The sequence below is a fragment of the Podospora anserina genome, chromosome 2, assembly GCF_000226545.1.
Source record: "Podospora anserina S mat+ genomic DNA chromosome 2, supercontig 2".
Taxonomy (NCBI): domain Eukaryota; kingdom Fungi; phylum Ascomycota; class Sordariomycetes; order Sordariales; family Podosporaceae; genus Podospora; species Podospora anserina.
The window spans coordinates 1,035,839-1,051,014 of NW_001914858.1; the positions used below are offsets into that span (position 1 = coordinate 1,035,839).

General features: G+C 52.4%; 5 protein-coding genes across 5 annotated transcripts, besides 2 other annotated features; 1 reads left to right on the forward strand and 4 right to left on the reverse strand.

Moving 5' to 3' along the window:
* Positions 1–2,661: 2,661 nt before the first annotated feature.
* Positions 2,662–2,732, reverse strand: a tRNA (tRNA-Ser).
* A 758-nt stretch (positions 2,733–3,490) lies between these two features.
* On the reverse strand, positions 3,491–4,831 carry PODANS_2_2610 (uncharacterized protein; the record flags this gene model as incomplete). Its single annotated transcript, XM_001910971.1, has 1 exon — positions 3,491–4,831. One exon carries the CDS (start codon positions 4,829–4,831, stop codon positions 3,491–3,493), a length of 1,341 nt encoding a protein of 446 aa, XP_001911006.1.
* A 1,238-nt stretch (positions 4,832–6,069) lies between these two features.
* Positions 6,070–6,698, reverse strand: PODANS_2_2620 (uncharacterized protein; the record flags this gene model as incomplete). Its single annotated transcript, XM_001910972.1, has 2 exons — positions 6,070–6,473; positions 6,530–6,698. 2 exons carry the CDS (start codon positions 6,696–6,698, stop codon positions 6,070–6,072), a joined length of 573 nt encoding a protein of 190 aa, XP_001911007.1.
* Positions 6,699–7,784: 1,086 nt separating this feature from the next.
* Positions 7,785–9,117, forward strand: PODANS_2_2630 (uncharacterized protein; the record flags this gene model as incomplete). Its single annotated transcript, XM_001910973.1, has 2 exons — positions 7,785–8,533; positions 8,601–9,117. The coding sequence occupies 2 exons, from the start codon at positions 7,785–7,787 to the stop codon at positions 9,115–9,117; spliced, it is 1,266 nt and encodes a 421-aa protein (XP_001911008.1).
* A 474-nt stretch (positions 9,118–9,591) lies between these two features.
* On the reverse strand, positions 9,592–11,025 carry PODANS_2_2640 (uncharacterized protein; the record flags this gene model as incomplete). The annotated part of the gene is made up of 1 exon (XM_001910974.1): positions 9,592–11,025. The coding sequence occupies one exon, from the start codon at positions 11,023–11,025 to the stop codon at positions 9,592–9,594; it is 1,434 nt and encodes a 477-aa protein (XP_001911009.1).
* A 1,383-nt stretch (positions 11,026–12,408) lies between these two features.
* Positions 12,409–12,509: a sequence feature (Similar to U6 spliceosomal RNA (RFAM RF00026) (Erpin+Blast+Yass: E=9.4e-07);~snRNA).
* Positions 12,510–13,018: 509 nt separating this feature from the next.
* Positions 13,019–14,609, reverse strand: PODANS_2_2650 (uncharacterized protein; the record flags this gene model as incomplete). The annotated part of the gene is made up of 2 exons (XM_001910975.1): positions 13,019–14,109; positions 14,168–14,609. Coding segments are annotated over 2 exons (1,533 nt in total), but the record flags the coding sequence as incomplete, so codon positions are not given.
* Positions 14,610–15,176: the final 567 nt, after the last annotated feature.

A 15,176-nucleotide genomic window follows, 5' to 3' on the forward strand; every position in this document is an offset into this window, starting at 1 on the left:
ACGCTTCCAGCTTTCATTGACAAATCATCCTGACTGCATCTAAGAGTATGCAGGTTGTGGGCTCGGTTAGCGAGCACGACAAGCAAACAGTTCTCGTTTTCTCTTCGCCCAGGTTACTCACCTCTTGTCCTTCATCGACCCAGTAAAGTCCGCATATTAGACCCAGAGACAGAAAGAACGCCGTGGCGTCTCGATCGACCCAGGCCATTCCAGTCCCAGCTGTAGAATAACGGCGTAAAACGGTAAGCTAGCCCCCAGTCCCCCCTTTCGCGCCCGCTGGCCTCGTTCTGGACCTCGACTACCACCTGAATTGCCGGACAGGCCGGGCTTCCGGGGAAGTAGGGAGGAGGTTCTTGTCCAACACACCATCCGCAAAGGCCGACACTGCAACGGTTGAGTCCGGCAAGCAAAAACAAACTGGAACTTGGGAACTTTTGATTCAGAATATGCCAGAGGATTGAGTATGTACTACACATCCATTCTGACAATTCTCGTCAACCCGAGTGGCCGGATCGACGAAGAGGAGGAGTCGACGAGCCTGTTTCCCCTCTGGGCTTTCTAGTCTCGGTTGGACATTCCTTATCTGATCAGTCTTGCTGGGTAGTACTTCTCCTCGGGAAAAGGGGAGGTAAAGGCTATGTGTGAGTACAAAGCGATGCGTACCAGAGAATCCAGGTCGAAGGCGGTCTCAAGTGTCCAACACTCGGGGCCTATGCAAACAACACGTTCGAAGAGTGCTGATGCTGTCCTACTCCTGGGATGCTCACCTTCCTAGATGTACTCTGAGTTGTACATTGCCTTGGTGGCAATTTACTAGCCCTCAAACGTGAGGGACAAGACCGCTATTGGCCTACTGCTGGATGTTTGTTCGTCTCTTTCCTATTCCAGGCGGAGTTTATGTCCACGAATCAAGTGCAGAACACGAGGGGATTCTGTCGCTGTCAGCAAGGAGCATGATAATCAGAAGTTGAAGATGTGTAAAGAGACGCAACATGAAGAAGGCGTGATTGTAGAATGCGGTAGCAACGAGGAAGCTTGCACCCGCGCACTTCTTCGCCCTTAATGGAAGTGAGAACCACTCCAATCTTTGTTCTACGACGACACCACATCAGCCCGCCACCATATCAAGATTCACCACCTTGCAGTGAGTTGTGCCGTTGCGCCCGATGAGCCGCTGTCGTTTGTGCAGCAACGGCATGAGCACCGCGTTGGCACCAGCTGCCATGCGAATACTGAAGTCAAGATCTCCACTCAATCGCCGCGGTACTGAAGGACACTTGGGAGATAGTGTACACCGCCAGGCTTGGGATGAGAGAGACTGGAAGGTATCGGTATCACGCCAGGACAGAGAAATGACTCAAAATCCTACCCATAAGGCACCTCCTGCCGACTCTACGGACGGCAGATGATACCTGACATTCTTGTCTCTCGGATCATGACGCCGGTTCCGCGGTCTGAGCTTGAGAAAGGTGCAAGTATCCGAAGAAGCCTTGCTGTCGTTGCATGATATGGATACTAGGGACCAATTACATGGCGCTGGCCGAATGGAAAACGACCTTTCAAAACGGTGGGATATCGCTATATTGGTGAGCAGTGATAAGGTAGTCTGGTGTAATCGCTTACAAACGCTGATGGGGGAGTATTTATGGCGTTGTGCTGATGTTTAGTGGTCTGTAATAAGATGAATAGGGGTGAAGTTCACAAAAGTGGATTGGTTGGCTGTCGTTGCTCGAGCAAGTTTGGTTGCACTTTGCTGCTTCAGCTGTGTTGGGTAAATCGATTGTCGAGACTGTCCCAAAAGGGCAGTATGCCGAACGTCTTAATAGCTTCGTGGCAGCTGAGAATTGAGGACGGCGCGATTTTGTGGCCATGAGTTGGTGATGGGTTGAGTGTCGATTGCTGATGATCGTGGTAGATGAAGGGAAGGGAGGCCACTGATGGATGGGCCGGTGCTGATCGCGGCAAGGCTTCAGAGAACCTCGACAAACTGGAAGATTGCAAAAAAGAGAGCTGCGAGGTAGGATGTGAAAGCAAGACGAGAGGTACTTTTCGGAGATGTTGGGGTGTGCTGTGTCCAGGTTCCCGACCTCAATGTTACAGCCTGGAGACCCTACGGAGAGAGGTCAAGGAAAGGAAAGGCATCGACACGGGATCGCTCTTGCTTTCTTGCTCTGAAGCTACCTCACTCCTTCCAGCAAACTTCTCATTGCCTGGAAAGTGAGGCCTACAACGCACCTTCCTGTGCATCCGCCTAGCTTCTCTCAAGTGACGGAAGGAGCGTTCATCAATGGATGAAAATGCCTTGGCACCTTCCGCTGAGGCAGCCTCGCTCCTTCCCATGCTTGATGGCATCGCCGGCACACCTGGAAGTGAGGCCTTGGACCCACCTTCCCTCTTGAATGTTAGGGCCTTGGGATAATTTCAGATTTATATCTTTAGAGAATCTCAGCACCTCATCTATCACTGTTGCCATTTAGTGTGCAATGCTCAACTGGACCAAATGACCCTGCATTCTTGCCAGGTCATGTAAAAAGAGATGTAACTGGGAGATGGTGGTCAAAACCATAGAGGTCCAGTCAGCTCGAGATTTGATGTCTGTCAAGACAAGGCGAAAAGAACAGACGCTGTCAACGCTTATCCCTGAGAAAATCAAACGCTGTGTGGCGGGCCAGGAGTCGAACCTGGGTCTTCGCTCTAACTCGGGAGTGTAATAACCGCTATACTACCACGCCACGGAAACGCTTTTTGGAAATTGGAACCATATACTGGGGCTGGGTTGAGTCTTGCGAAGTGGGTTTTAGGTTCTGTTGGTGTGGAAAATGGGGCGTGGTGGCGTCGAGATATCCGGGTCATTGTAAACCTTAGATTGGTATGCTCCGAAGAGCCACTCAGCCGCCATGATCTTGAAGAATTTAAAGCAGTCTCTTCTTCACTGACCACAAGACTAGAGAAGATGACGAATTAATGTAAAACTGAGCTCTGTGTGAGTGAGATATCTTCGTAGGGCATGGGGTAATGGCAGGATATCTCTGTGTTTCAACATCCGTCTGTCTTTCCTTCATGCTCGACATCTCACTGTCATGGACCGCGCTCTTGCTCTTTTTTCACAGTTAATTAGTTATTACTCTCGGTATACTAGTTCTTCGACTCTATTTGCCTAATCATCTATCGTCAATCTACCTCTTTCCCTTTTGCAGAACTCCATTACTCCTGATCCCATAATCAGAAACCATAACCTCACCCATCACTCCTGAATCATCACAACCACATAGTACACACTCAATACATCTTCATCCGGCCTCCACTCTCATACCATCTTCATCCGGCCTCCAACCTCATCCAATCCTAACCCATTCCTCCAACATCATCCCATCTTTCACACCATACATAGCCCTCCCTCCCACCTCATAACCCCAAACATTTATTCACATAAGTCATAACCATCATCATAACACCCCCCCCCCCCCCCCCAAAAAAAAAACATTGCATCTTACTCACCACTTACCCCCATCCCAAACCCCTTCCCCTCCCAAGTCTCCCTCGTACTAACCCCCCCCCTCACCCCAAACCTCTCCCCCCCAAACCCAAACCTTGCCAACCCCTTCCTACACTGCCACCGAACCCAATACTCCCAATCCAGCCCCGCAACCCTAGGCACCATCCCGCTCCCAAACAACCCATTCTCCACCACCAGCAAGCTCTCCACCGAATCCAACACCAGCGCCCCCCTCGAGCTCATGAACCCCCCCGCGTTCTGCCCAGCCAGGCAGACATGCCTCACAAGCCTCATATCCGGCGTCAGCCTGATCAAATTCTTCCCAGAGGTTGACGACATGACCTCATTCGACAAACCAATGACGTCGGTCAAAAGATCAACGTAGATCCTCGGCTGGGGGTGTCCACGTGGAGCAAGTCCGAGACGATACCTCTTGAGCGCGGCAAGCCGCGATTCGGAGCAGACAGACAGTAGTACCGGGGGAGGGGTGCTGCAGGTGAAGATGTTGGATTTGGAAGAGGGGTAGGAGGACGAGGTGGTGGCGAAGGGGTATTTCTCCCCTTCACGAGACGAAAAAGATCTACCCCTGGCGAGACGAGTGGTGGTGGTGGTGGTGTCTCTTCTTGGACGGGATGAAAACTTGTGCAGCCAATCGCCTGTGAGGTTGGAGATGTGATTGTTTTGCTTGGGGAGCTGGAGGAGCATGATGCGTGATTTGGGGAGCGCTTCGGCCCAGATTTGCTGTCTGAGTTCGGCGGGGAGGAGGCGGAATTTGGGAAAGGTTGTTGGGGATCCTCTGGGTAGGGGGCGGATGAGGGAGGAGGAGTGGATTGGGATAAGGGAAGAGGAGGGGTGGTTTGGGTTGAGGGTCCAGAGGCGGCGCTCTTCAGAGTGTTCTTGGCAGGCTTCTTGACATAACCGGGCGTAGGACCGGATTCGCTCGCTGAACCAGCCGCAGAGGATGGATACTTTGAGGAAGAGTCGGATCCAGTAGCAGTCGGAGCTGCTGCTGGTGTTGTCCAGCATGGAGGGGTCCCGCTGCTCGGGGAGGGTGGTGGTGGTGGTGATGATTGTGGTGCTGGAGGGGTCAAAGGTGGGTGTCCAGGAGGAGAGGGTGGCGAGGCCGTAGAGGGGGTCCAGCATTTTGGCGGGTAGTGGTGTTGTTGTGGTTGTTACGAGCGGAAGATCACCAAGGGGGGTGATCGATACCGCGGAGGGGACCGTAGTCGATACCGGGCAGAGACTCAGCCTGTAGGACGATGAGGACAAGAGTACAGATGAGCACGATGATGACAAAATTTGTGCTGTTTCTTGGCCAAGGTGGTGGTCTATCATATACCCGGAAAGTAATCAGTCCGCACCATGGTCGAATGTCTGTCAGTACCAGCTTGACAAGCACGGCTGCCCCTTTTGTAATTCCTGCGAAACCTCCGCTCGTGGGAGCAGGGAGTCCAAAGCTATTTCCTTGCGCTGTGATAGTCAGTGCCCATGCAGGTGAACTCCATCAACCACGTGGATGGCCGCCGCTATCGTGTGCTACTGTACTCCAGAATCTGGAGAAGATGGTTTCTTTGCTCGTTCACAGTTTCAAAAGCTGGGTAGAGGCGCGCTAGAGGGATCAAACAGGCGCCGTTGAAGGACCATTGGGTCTGGGCCGAGTGATGCATAAGGTTTGATGGCACGAGCGGACGTCTTGAGGCAGGCTGGGAAAGCTAGAGAGAGAATTGGGTGTACTGTATGTGAGTACCTCGGCCGTGATATCTTGTCGGACATCGGGAGATTGCCTGATTCCGACATAGAAGAAGGGGCATCGCCGGAAATCTGGCAGATTGCTTGCGTAGGCAGTGCTCGAGTGTGGCCCAAGTGTATATCGCACGACCCTAATGCGAGTGCTGGTGAATCCAAGGGCCTGGTTGGACTAAGTATGCAAACCCCAAACCCAGACCTAGCACATCTCGATCTCGAAGAGATACTTGTTCGATTTCCCTGAGCTGCTTGTTGCGAGGTCTGTCGAGGCATCCATAAAGACTTTTGGACCTCGAGTTGCACCAAAGCAGAGAGCTGGGCGAAGTGCTCATTTGAGTTATTGACTTTCTGATATCTGGCTTGAAAAGTTCAACATACTGATGATCAAGAATCTCTTCCACTCAGAGTCCTAGTTTGCCATCTGCGAAATCGAAGATTTTCTTAAGGGCAGCCCCACGACATTGCCTGTGTGTTATAATCCACCGAAGCACATCAGGAAAAGTTACACAAAGACCGAAAGCTGCATTGGCTTGGGAAGCTGCAGCTGTTCCTTGCATTCGCATGTATGCAAGGGCTTCTGATAAAACTTCATTGCATTCCTCTCTCTCTCGTGTGACTGCTACTACATCTCATCCACCACGCGATGTTGATTCGGGAACATTTAGGGCGGCATGAATGAGGAAACGTTGTTTCTCGAATGCCGACAGCGAGTCCTCGGTGGTAATGTTGGATATCATGGCTTGCTCGTGAGCTTTCGGTAAAGAGCCCAATCCTTTGGATAAGATCGAGGTGTGGTGTGGTGATATGCTGTGGCATAATCTCAGACCTCACCACACGTCGGTTGGGTCAACCTCATGCTTCTCCCCATCAGCCCTGATGTGCTCTTTCTTGACATCTCTCTTCAATGGTTTTCGCATATCGTAGGCATCCTCGCTGTCCTGAGTGGGGTCGGTTGAATGGTCGCCATAGTACTCCTTGACCACCCTGAAAATACTGTAGCCCATGCTTTCATAGAATTTGATGGCCTTGCAGTTTGTCTTGCGCACAAACAAGTCGACGAACCAGGCGTTTCCGGCATCACCAGCGGCCTCGAGCTGCTCTGTGAGGAGCTTGCCAATACCAAGTCGGCGAGCCTCAGGGGCCACGGTGACGGCTGTGATGTGGGCGTGCCAAGGAAGATAATGCTCTGAGAATTTGTAGACGTCAGGAGACGACTCGAGCTTTCCCATTACTAAGCATTTTTTCAGTATCAAGTCAGATTCAAACTGTGTACGCGGTCCAACTCACTGTATCCGATAATGTTTCCATTCTCGTCTTCAGCAACCTGGAAGAGTGATGGCCATTTTGCGTAATACTGAAGATAGAAGGACAGTTCATATGTCTCTGTGAGAGGATCCAGGTTGCATTTTGATAGCTTGTTCAGGTCATCAGGCCTGAACCGGCGAAAGTTGGCCATGACTGTCGAGGTTTGTGAAATTTGAGCTTCGATAGATGGTGGGGAGCTTTGATGTTGAAGGCGTCAAAGTTGACAATAGCTGGGCAGTTTACAATCCAACGTTCAGTGACCTACTAACAGTATTCTGCGTGACTTACCTGGAACTCTGTTAGGCCAGCTGAACGCCCAAAGGGGAAAATAACGACTTTTGATTGGCTGTTGGGGCTGTCCTGCAGCATCCCGTAACACCCGCACGCACTGTGGCACAAGCCCCTAGCGACGTCTTGTCAGGTACCTACCTCGCCTGAGTCAAAGGAGAGACTGATGAAACTTAAGCTTGGCTGCTGCTATCATCGACTTCATTTCAAGCACTTTGGTTTCTGATATCGCAATTGTTACCGCTTCAGCATCCAGGGTATCCCTCCTGCACCCACAAAAAAATGCCCAAGCAAAAACCAATGCCGGAGCCCGTTTCTTGCTAGAGATAGAGTACCTTGGTTCTTAACACTCACACCGCTGATATCAGGCTCACCAAGATAGCGATTACGTACCGGTCTCGGACCACCGACATCCTACAATCCCACGAACCCCCGGCACCCTTCCCCTCGTCAGCACTCGGCCGACGGCAGACAGAACCAAAATTTATGCGACCTTTCTGAGAAGCAGATTTGGACGTGAAGCAGCTACGAGGAGTTCATGCGAAGCTCCTCTCATCAGCTGTCCCTTGACAAAACGCCGAACACCTGACCTCCATAGGTATTAAGCACTACTTTTTGCCCAACGACGAGTCCACCGAACACCCTACTGGGCCCGCACGACCCCAACTATAGACCACGCATTTTGATATAGCCTCCTTTGTGTCATCCTCCCGGCTTTTCCTTCCAGCAGTCGGACCGCGCCCTTTGAGGCCTTCTTCCTGTCACTGTTGAGCCCCCCCCTTTCCGACTTCCTCGTCTCGCCACCCTGGCTGCGGGGCCAAGCCCTCGCTCGCCACGTCTGCCAGCCCCCGCCCCAGACCGACATTACGATCAGCTTCACCCTGCTCGGTCATAACCGCAACTCCAGACTCCCAAAGCGCGCAATCTCGCGCGCAGATAGTCTTCCAAAATGGCGTCGTACACACCGCGCCATTCCCGGCATCCATCTCTCGATCTCAGCCAAACCACTTCGTACTCTCCCTCCCGCGAGCGCCGCCAGTCCAAAGCCTCCTCCTTCGCCGACCGCCCCGGGACACCCCTCCGCAACGGTTTCGCCTCGTCTGATATGGATTTGGGAATGATGAACGGTGATGGCGGCGGCAACGGCCTTGGCAACCTGGCCGACGAGTTGGCCGGGCTTGACGATGACTACGATGACTATGACGACTACGATGAGGATGTCCCGGAGGGAGAGTACGACGACGACAACGAGCTACAGAAAAGCCAGATAACCACCCGCGGAAACAGTCCACACAAAACACCGGGAACTAATTTCGAGGATACGGATGACACAGACCTGGACCAGAAAGGTGGCCAGCAGGTGCGGGATAGCGGTGTCGATGTAGAGCACAGCCCATCACGAGGAAGCAGTCTCCCACACAGGTTGAGGAATAACAGTCTGGGCGTACCCTCGCCCAGTGGGAAGCACGGGCACAGGAGAAAAGGCAGCGCATATGACGGCAGTGAATATGGCAGCGAGAGCGACCTCGACAATGGCGGGATGCCACCACGCTTAATAGAGAAAATGGATGAGGTGGAAAGTCTGGCGAGACGGGGGACAGAGAAGACGGGAGGGCCGTTGGATGGGACATTTCAGAGGGTTACTGAAGGGCTGCGGGATTTGGGCAGTCAAGCGGGTGTGGAGGGTGGTGCCACTAGGTATTTTCTTCCCAATCATCCTCCGACCTGGATATTTTCAAACGCTAACAATGCTCTTTTTCACCAGGTTAATAACCGCCCACTCGGCCGTGACAACTCACCTGAGCCATCAAAACAGACAAATGCACAACCTCTCCTTCCCGCTCTTGTCGCCCCTGGTAGCACCACCAGATCCGGAGGCTATCGAAGAGCTGTTGCCGATGCTCATCAGTCTTTCGGAACTCATGCCCCGGCCTTCGACAACCGCTCTCCAGTCATTATCCTCGCTTCACAGCCTGACGACGGATCTGGTGAATACGCTCAACTATCTGAGCGACACGATTCACATGTCAAGGCAAACCACCAATATTGCCACAAGAAGGTTAAAGTCGGCAAAAGATCTCGTGGCGGAGATCAAGCATGATGAGGAGCTGAGAGAGGAAGGGGAGAGGTGGCTAGCAAAGGGGAAGTGGGGTGAGAGATTAGAGCGAAGGGAATGTGCGAATGTGTGTGGTGAAGTAGTGGGCGGGTTTGAGAAGGTATGTGAAGGCTGGAGGGAGAGGCTGGTGGAGTTGGCCAGAGCAGAAGAGATGGGCCAAGCTTAAATTTGAGGCAAGATTCTGACATGTCTGCGGTGTTGTTGTGTTTGTTTGAGGGAAGACATTTCGCGAGAGAGGGAGGGGAGGGTTGGTTTGGATTTTATGCATATATTGGTTTGGTTGGGTTTTGGTTTGGCTGGGTGGGTGGGTAGGTTGGTTGGTTGGTTGGTTCATGGCGGCAAGTACTTAGACAGATATCGGATTCCCACAAGTGGACATTACATACTTATATATACAGGAGACAAAAACGTATTTACGTACCCTTTTTGCTACGGGGTCTTTCTCTCCAAAGTCGATGTTAGACCCGTGAAACCATGACGGGAGAATTCTTTTGTTCGAGAACAACTATTCCAAGCACATCCAACCTCGTACACAAGGATCCAATGTTTTTTCTCGTACCAAAATGGGTATCATCATCTTTCCTTTTTCCCTAAATCAACCCAGCTTTTCTAACCCAGCCCTTCTTCTCGAGTTGCCGCACTACAACATCCCTTCCCCCTCAAACAACCCAGCAAGGCTCTCCCCAAAGTGCACCCTCCTAACCGCCTCCCCAAACACGCTGCTCACATCCAGCACCTCAACCTTGCCACACCTCCTCAAATGCGCCGTCTGGTCAACCGTGTTGGTCACCACCACCTTGTCGAGGGCGCTACTCTCGATCCGCTCCAGCGCATCCCCCGAGAAAACCCCATGCGTAACCACAGCCACCACCCTCTCGGCCCCCTCCCGTTTCAACAGCTTGGCCGCTCTGGTGATGGTATTCCCCGTGTCAACCAAATCATCAATCAACAAGCACGTCCGTCCTTTTACCTCCCCCACAAGCATCATCGTCGCTTTGGCGCTATTCTTCCCGGGAATGAACTTGGGGTGTCGCCTCTCTTTGTGGATCAGGGCGAATGGGAGGTTCAACACGTCTGCGATGGCGGTGGCACGCTTTGCCCCGCCTGCGTCGGGGGAGATGATTGTTACGGAATTGGTGGTGGGGAGGATGTGTTGGGAGATGTATTTGCACAAAAAGGGGCGGGCGTGGAGGTTGTCGACGGGGATGTCGAAGAAGCCTTGGTAGGTTTGCTCGTGGAGGTCGCAGGTTAAGATGCGGTCTGCGCCTGAGCAGGTTAGGAGGTCGGCGACCAGGGAGCCGGATTGGGCCATCCATTGTTTGTAGTTTGGTTTGGGGGGGTGGAGGGAGAGCATGAGGGAGGGGTTTTCGTAGTCGTGGGTTGTAAATTGCCCCGGGGGAGGTGGTGGGAAGGTGTTGTTGTTGTTGTTGTTGTTGTTGCCTGTTCCGTAGGTGATGAGTTGTAAAGGGGGGCCCTGGATTCCGGAGGGGGCGCCGCCTCGGTATCCCACTCCTCCGGTGTTGTTATTGCTGTTGGTTACTCGACCGACGACATCGGTCATGTCTAACCCTTTGCTGCCCAACCCTGCTGTGCGAGCTATATTTGGGTGGGGGGTGACGGGGACGCTTTCAAAGGTGTACGCTCCTGCTTTCCCAGATCCCGCTTTTCCCTCGCCGTCTACCACCATTCCTTTATCCCCACGAAGCGGTGCCCCTGCCTTGGAGAAAGCCAGGTCGGGCTGTCGACTGTATGGAAACAGTGGCAACACAGCTGTTACCCTCATTGCGCTCCCGCCTTTGCACGCCGCGATCATGATGCAGACTTCCATGAGGTAGTCATTGACTTTGTAGTTTGGATCCTCCCCCACGCCAAACGATTGGATGATGTAGACGTCTTTCCCTCGGACGGAGTCTTGGATTTCGCAGCGGGACTCGCCAGAGGAGAACTTGCAGAGGATGCGCTCGGAGGGGGAGATGGAGAGGTAGTTGCAGATGGAGAGGGCGAGGGAGGGGTGGGAGTTGCCTGAGAGGATGGAGATGTTGCGGACCATGTTGGAGGAGGTTTTCCGTGTCATGTAAGAAGGTAGGTAGTGTTGTTGGTTCTGGAGGTGAGAAAGGGCGATGATGGGAGCTAGCTCATTTCTTTGTCAAGGTGAAGCTCAAACACGGCGGCGGCGACGATGTCAGGGGTTGATATGTGGTGTAAAGTGTGATCTGACAATTGGGCACCCACGACAACACCCTCTTCTTCCGCTTGTTGGTATTGTCCCTTCCTCACACCGAATACTGTAGCTTTGTGTCCTTTGGGGTAGAACAATCTGCTTGGCAGGAACCTGATGTTCCGTTCGTTGCTGCGGTGGTTATCGTCAAAGGGTACAGGTAGGTGGTCGAATATAAAGGGTCCAAAAGATCCCGTCCTGTGCCGTCTTGTCAATGTCGTACAAACACCACCACGGATATGTCCCCCCGGAAGATATAAAACTGTGACCGTGACACAAAAACTGCTTGTCAATTCGTCGGTCGTGTGACCGGAATGGGGATTCGTCCTCTGCATATAACTGTCTAGCAGCCCAAAAACCACCGTCCAATGTTCTTTAAAGAATTTAACCCGCGTCTGGCCGAATGTCCTTCTCTCTCTTATGGATGGAATTGTCGATAGCGGAATCCGGCACATTCTGTAGCTCTCCCGCTGCGAGATTCCCGAGCCGTAGATCTTATATATATCCATCTACCTATCTGACCCCTCTTACATACTACTATCTTCTTCAGTTTTCCCCAAAAACTTGAAACCAAACCTTTCCATCCACACTCACCGAAGAATTATCCCATCCCATCCCAGTAGCTATCCAAAATTCCCTTATCCGCCGCCTCCCACCCAGTGACGTCATACCAGCCCTTCCGCAATCAGACAGCTCCTAGACACAAGAGGTCCCAACACCAATGAATGGCTGCGACAGCCACACGTGTATCTGACCTCACGAACCTTTCCAAAGAGATAGACAACAATAGTGACAGTGTCCCCGGATTAAACAAATGGTCTCGTGATCAACTTGTCGAAAACAGCAACAAGTGACACATCAAAATGCTGTGACACCCCCGCGCCTGTCTTGAAAAGAGAGGCATCACGCGACCCATGTTTTGGTATTCCTTCAATTTGCTAACGAGGTTGGCGATGATCACTCGTGTGCTCGATTCAATGGACAGAAACCATTGGCACGTGTTGACAGTATTCAAAGCGACTTTCAATCACCGAAAACAACATCTCATGAGGGCAGCAGAATTGCAGACCTATCCACCATTTTAAATCATCAAATATCAAGCGATCAAACAAACCGCCCAAGACTCCTCCTCTCTCAAACCACAACCTTCTCTCAAACCACAACCTTCTCCCAAACCATAACCTTCTCCCAAAACATTTCTTCCCCATCCCACAGCCTCTCAGACCATGAAAACAGTGAAAAAATTGGTAGCGTCTCTTTGAGTAGCGTGTCATCCTTAGTGCAGGGGCCATGCTAATCTTCTCTGTATCGTTTCAAATTGACCAAATGCCCCGAAGGGCGAGGAAGGAAAAGAAGAAACCGATCAAATTCTGGCAGGCAAGTCAACAATTTATAGGCTGCCAGAAGGCATCCCGGGTGGCCTGTGCACGCTTGCAAATCCCCCACTGAATGCAAATCGTCTGTGCGTCACCACCGCCACTACGAAGATCAGGACAGCGTGGCTGGTGAGCAGCCGGATTGTTGCCACTTGCCACCTCCTTTTTGACTCATCAGGAGGAACGGCCTTCAAACAACATACACAGTGACACCTCAAAGTACAAACACATATGCAAAGTCTGACAAGAAAGTTGGGACAAAATCTATTGTCTTATCAAAGAGTTCATCTATAACCGATCAAAACGAAGCGAAAAGCAATGTCAAAATCAACCCCCTTTTGTTATCATTGTTCTTCCTCTCTGAACGCAGCGCTGTTGTGGTAGGCTGCAAGCAGCCAACAAAAAAAGTGAAAATCCACCCTCTTGATGAAAAAATCTCAATCCCATTACTCAACTATCTCGTAACTTCCAAGTTACAAGTCCAAAAGAGCCTTGGCACCGGGCTCACTGCACACGTAGATGACGTCGTGCTCGTTGGAAAAGCCGTTGAAAGTGGTGGCGGAGCATTTGGTGTAGGCACCCATGTCCTCAAAGTAGAGCCAGTCACCAACGTCCAGGACAACAGGGAAGCGGATGCTCTCGGTGATGCGATCGATGCCGTCGCAGGTCGGGCCCCAGATGCTGTACTCCACTCCGCTGCGGTCGTCCATACCGTTGGCGGCGGGGGTGTCATACAGAGTCTGGCCGCCGGCGCGGAGCACCTTGGCCTCGGGGTGCTGGTGATCAAACATGATGCTGCTGAAGTTGCCATACAGACCATCGTTGACATATAGCATGTAGCTGGGGTCGGGAGTCGTGGTGCCGTTGTTAATCAAGGCGGTGTCCTGGATGGTGCGGCGGGCAATGACGTTGCAGGCCAAAGTGTAGGCAGCCGAGGCGTAGAAACGGCCGGGCTCAGCAATCAAGTTGATACCGCTGTGAGCGGGGAAGTACTCGTCGAGAGCTTCACGGAGAACACCAGCCATCTGCTCAAAGGTGTTGTCGGCGCAGAAGCCACCGCCGACGTCCAGAGTCTTGAGCGAAAAGCCATAAGAGGCAGCCTGCTGAAAGACCATGTGAGAGTCACGGACGGCCTTCAAGAAAGCGCTGGGGTCCGAAGCGCCAGAGCCAACGTGGAAGCTGACACCCACGACGTTAAGGTTCAAGTCGCGGGCCAAGGCCAAAAGACCATCAGTCGAGTCGAGCGAGGCGCCAAACTTCATGCTGAGGCGGCAAAGGGACGACGTGTCGTCGGTAAGGATGCGCAGATAAAGCTCGGCCTCGGGGTAGAAGCGGGCAATCTTGCGAAGCTCGTCGGCATTGTCAAAGGTCATGGCACGCACGCCCTGCTGGGCAACGTAGCGCACATACGAGTTGGTCTTGCAGGGCTGAGCATAGATGATGCGGGAGGGGTCAACTCCCATGCGGAGGACCTGCTCAATCTCGGCCTTGGAGGCGCAATCGAAGCCATTGCCAAGGGCAGCCAGCAACTTGAGGAGCATAGGGTCCGGGTTGCACTTGACGGCTATTGCGTATGTTAGCGTCCTGTTTTTCTCTCATCTTCTCCATGACAAACCACTTACCATAGAAGGGCTTGACGCGAGGCAAGTTCATCTTCCAGCGGAGGTGCTGGCGGTAGACCTCACCGAGGTCGGCCACAAAGAAGGTGTCCTCCTCTCCGGGCTCGCAGTCCTCGTGGTCAATGCTCTCCACGCGCTGGCGGAGGGCATTGCCAATCAGCTCCTTGGCGGTAGGACCCTCATGGTGGTGGTGGTGTTCACCTAAATGGTGATGATTGTGTTGCTCAAAGTAGCCATTGTTGCAGCTCTTTAAAAAGACATGATTATTCGTTAATTCCGTATAATCGAGTGATACGAAGCGATCGGCGAGCAAAGTTGGCATAACCATATCCGGGATCGTAACGGGGGTGAGCGGTCGAGAAGAATTAGGTGGTGGGTAGCGGCGGCGGGTGGGTAGAATATTAGAGATGTTCTCGTGATCTCGAGCGTGGGTGGGTGATGAGCTCTATATCGAGTTTATCGAAAGCTCAGAATATGTTTTTTGGGTAGTAGATAAAAAGCGATGTGATAGCACGGGGTGCTCAAGCGAGTATTAGGGAGGTCGGTGTGGGTAGCAGACTGGTCCCTCAAAGGTCTGACGAGGCTTCGTCGACTCTTCCTCCGTCAGAGGAAGAACCGCACAACTCGTCCTATGCGGCAGCTGGTTGTTGTTGGTATCGTGGGGGGCTTGGTTGAACAAGGAGTCGAACAGGGAGAGCTCGAGTTCCTTACGCGACTTCAGCAGGGGGTGGCAGGGAGTTGATGATGTGAAAGGTTTGTCGAAGGCTGAAATCTTGGTCTGAGACAAAGTCTACGGCCAAGGAAGCCGTATTGAGCTTGGGTGCCTTTGAGAAGACCAAAGGCAGTCAGGCGTAGCGATGGATATCGCTAGCTGTTTCTGTGAGGCAGGATGCGCGTCAGCATGTGAGAAAACTCCTACGGATATAAACAATCAACAGCGAGCAACCCCGCTGGAAGCTCTTCAGAAAGCCATCCATCCCAGGTCTGAGACATAACGCATGCCACGAGGCCG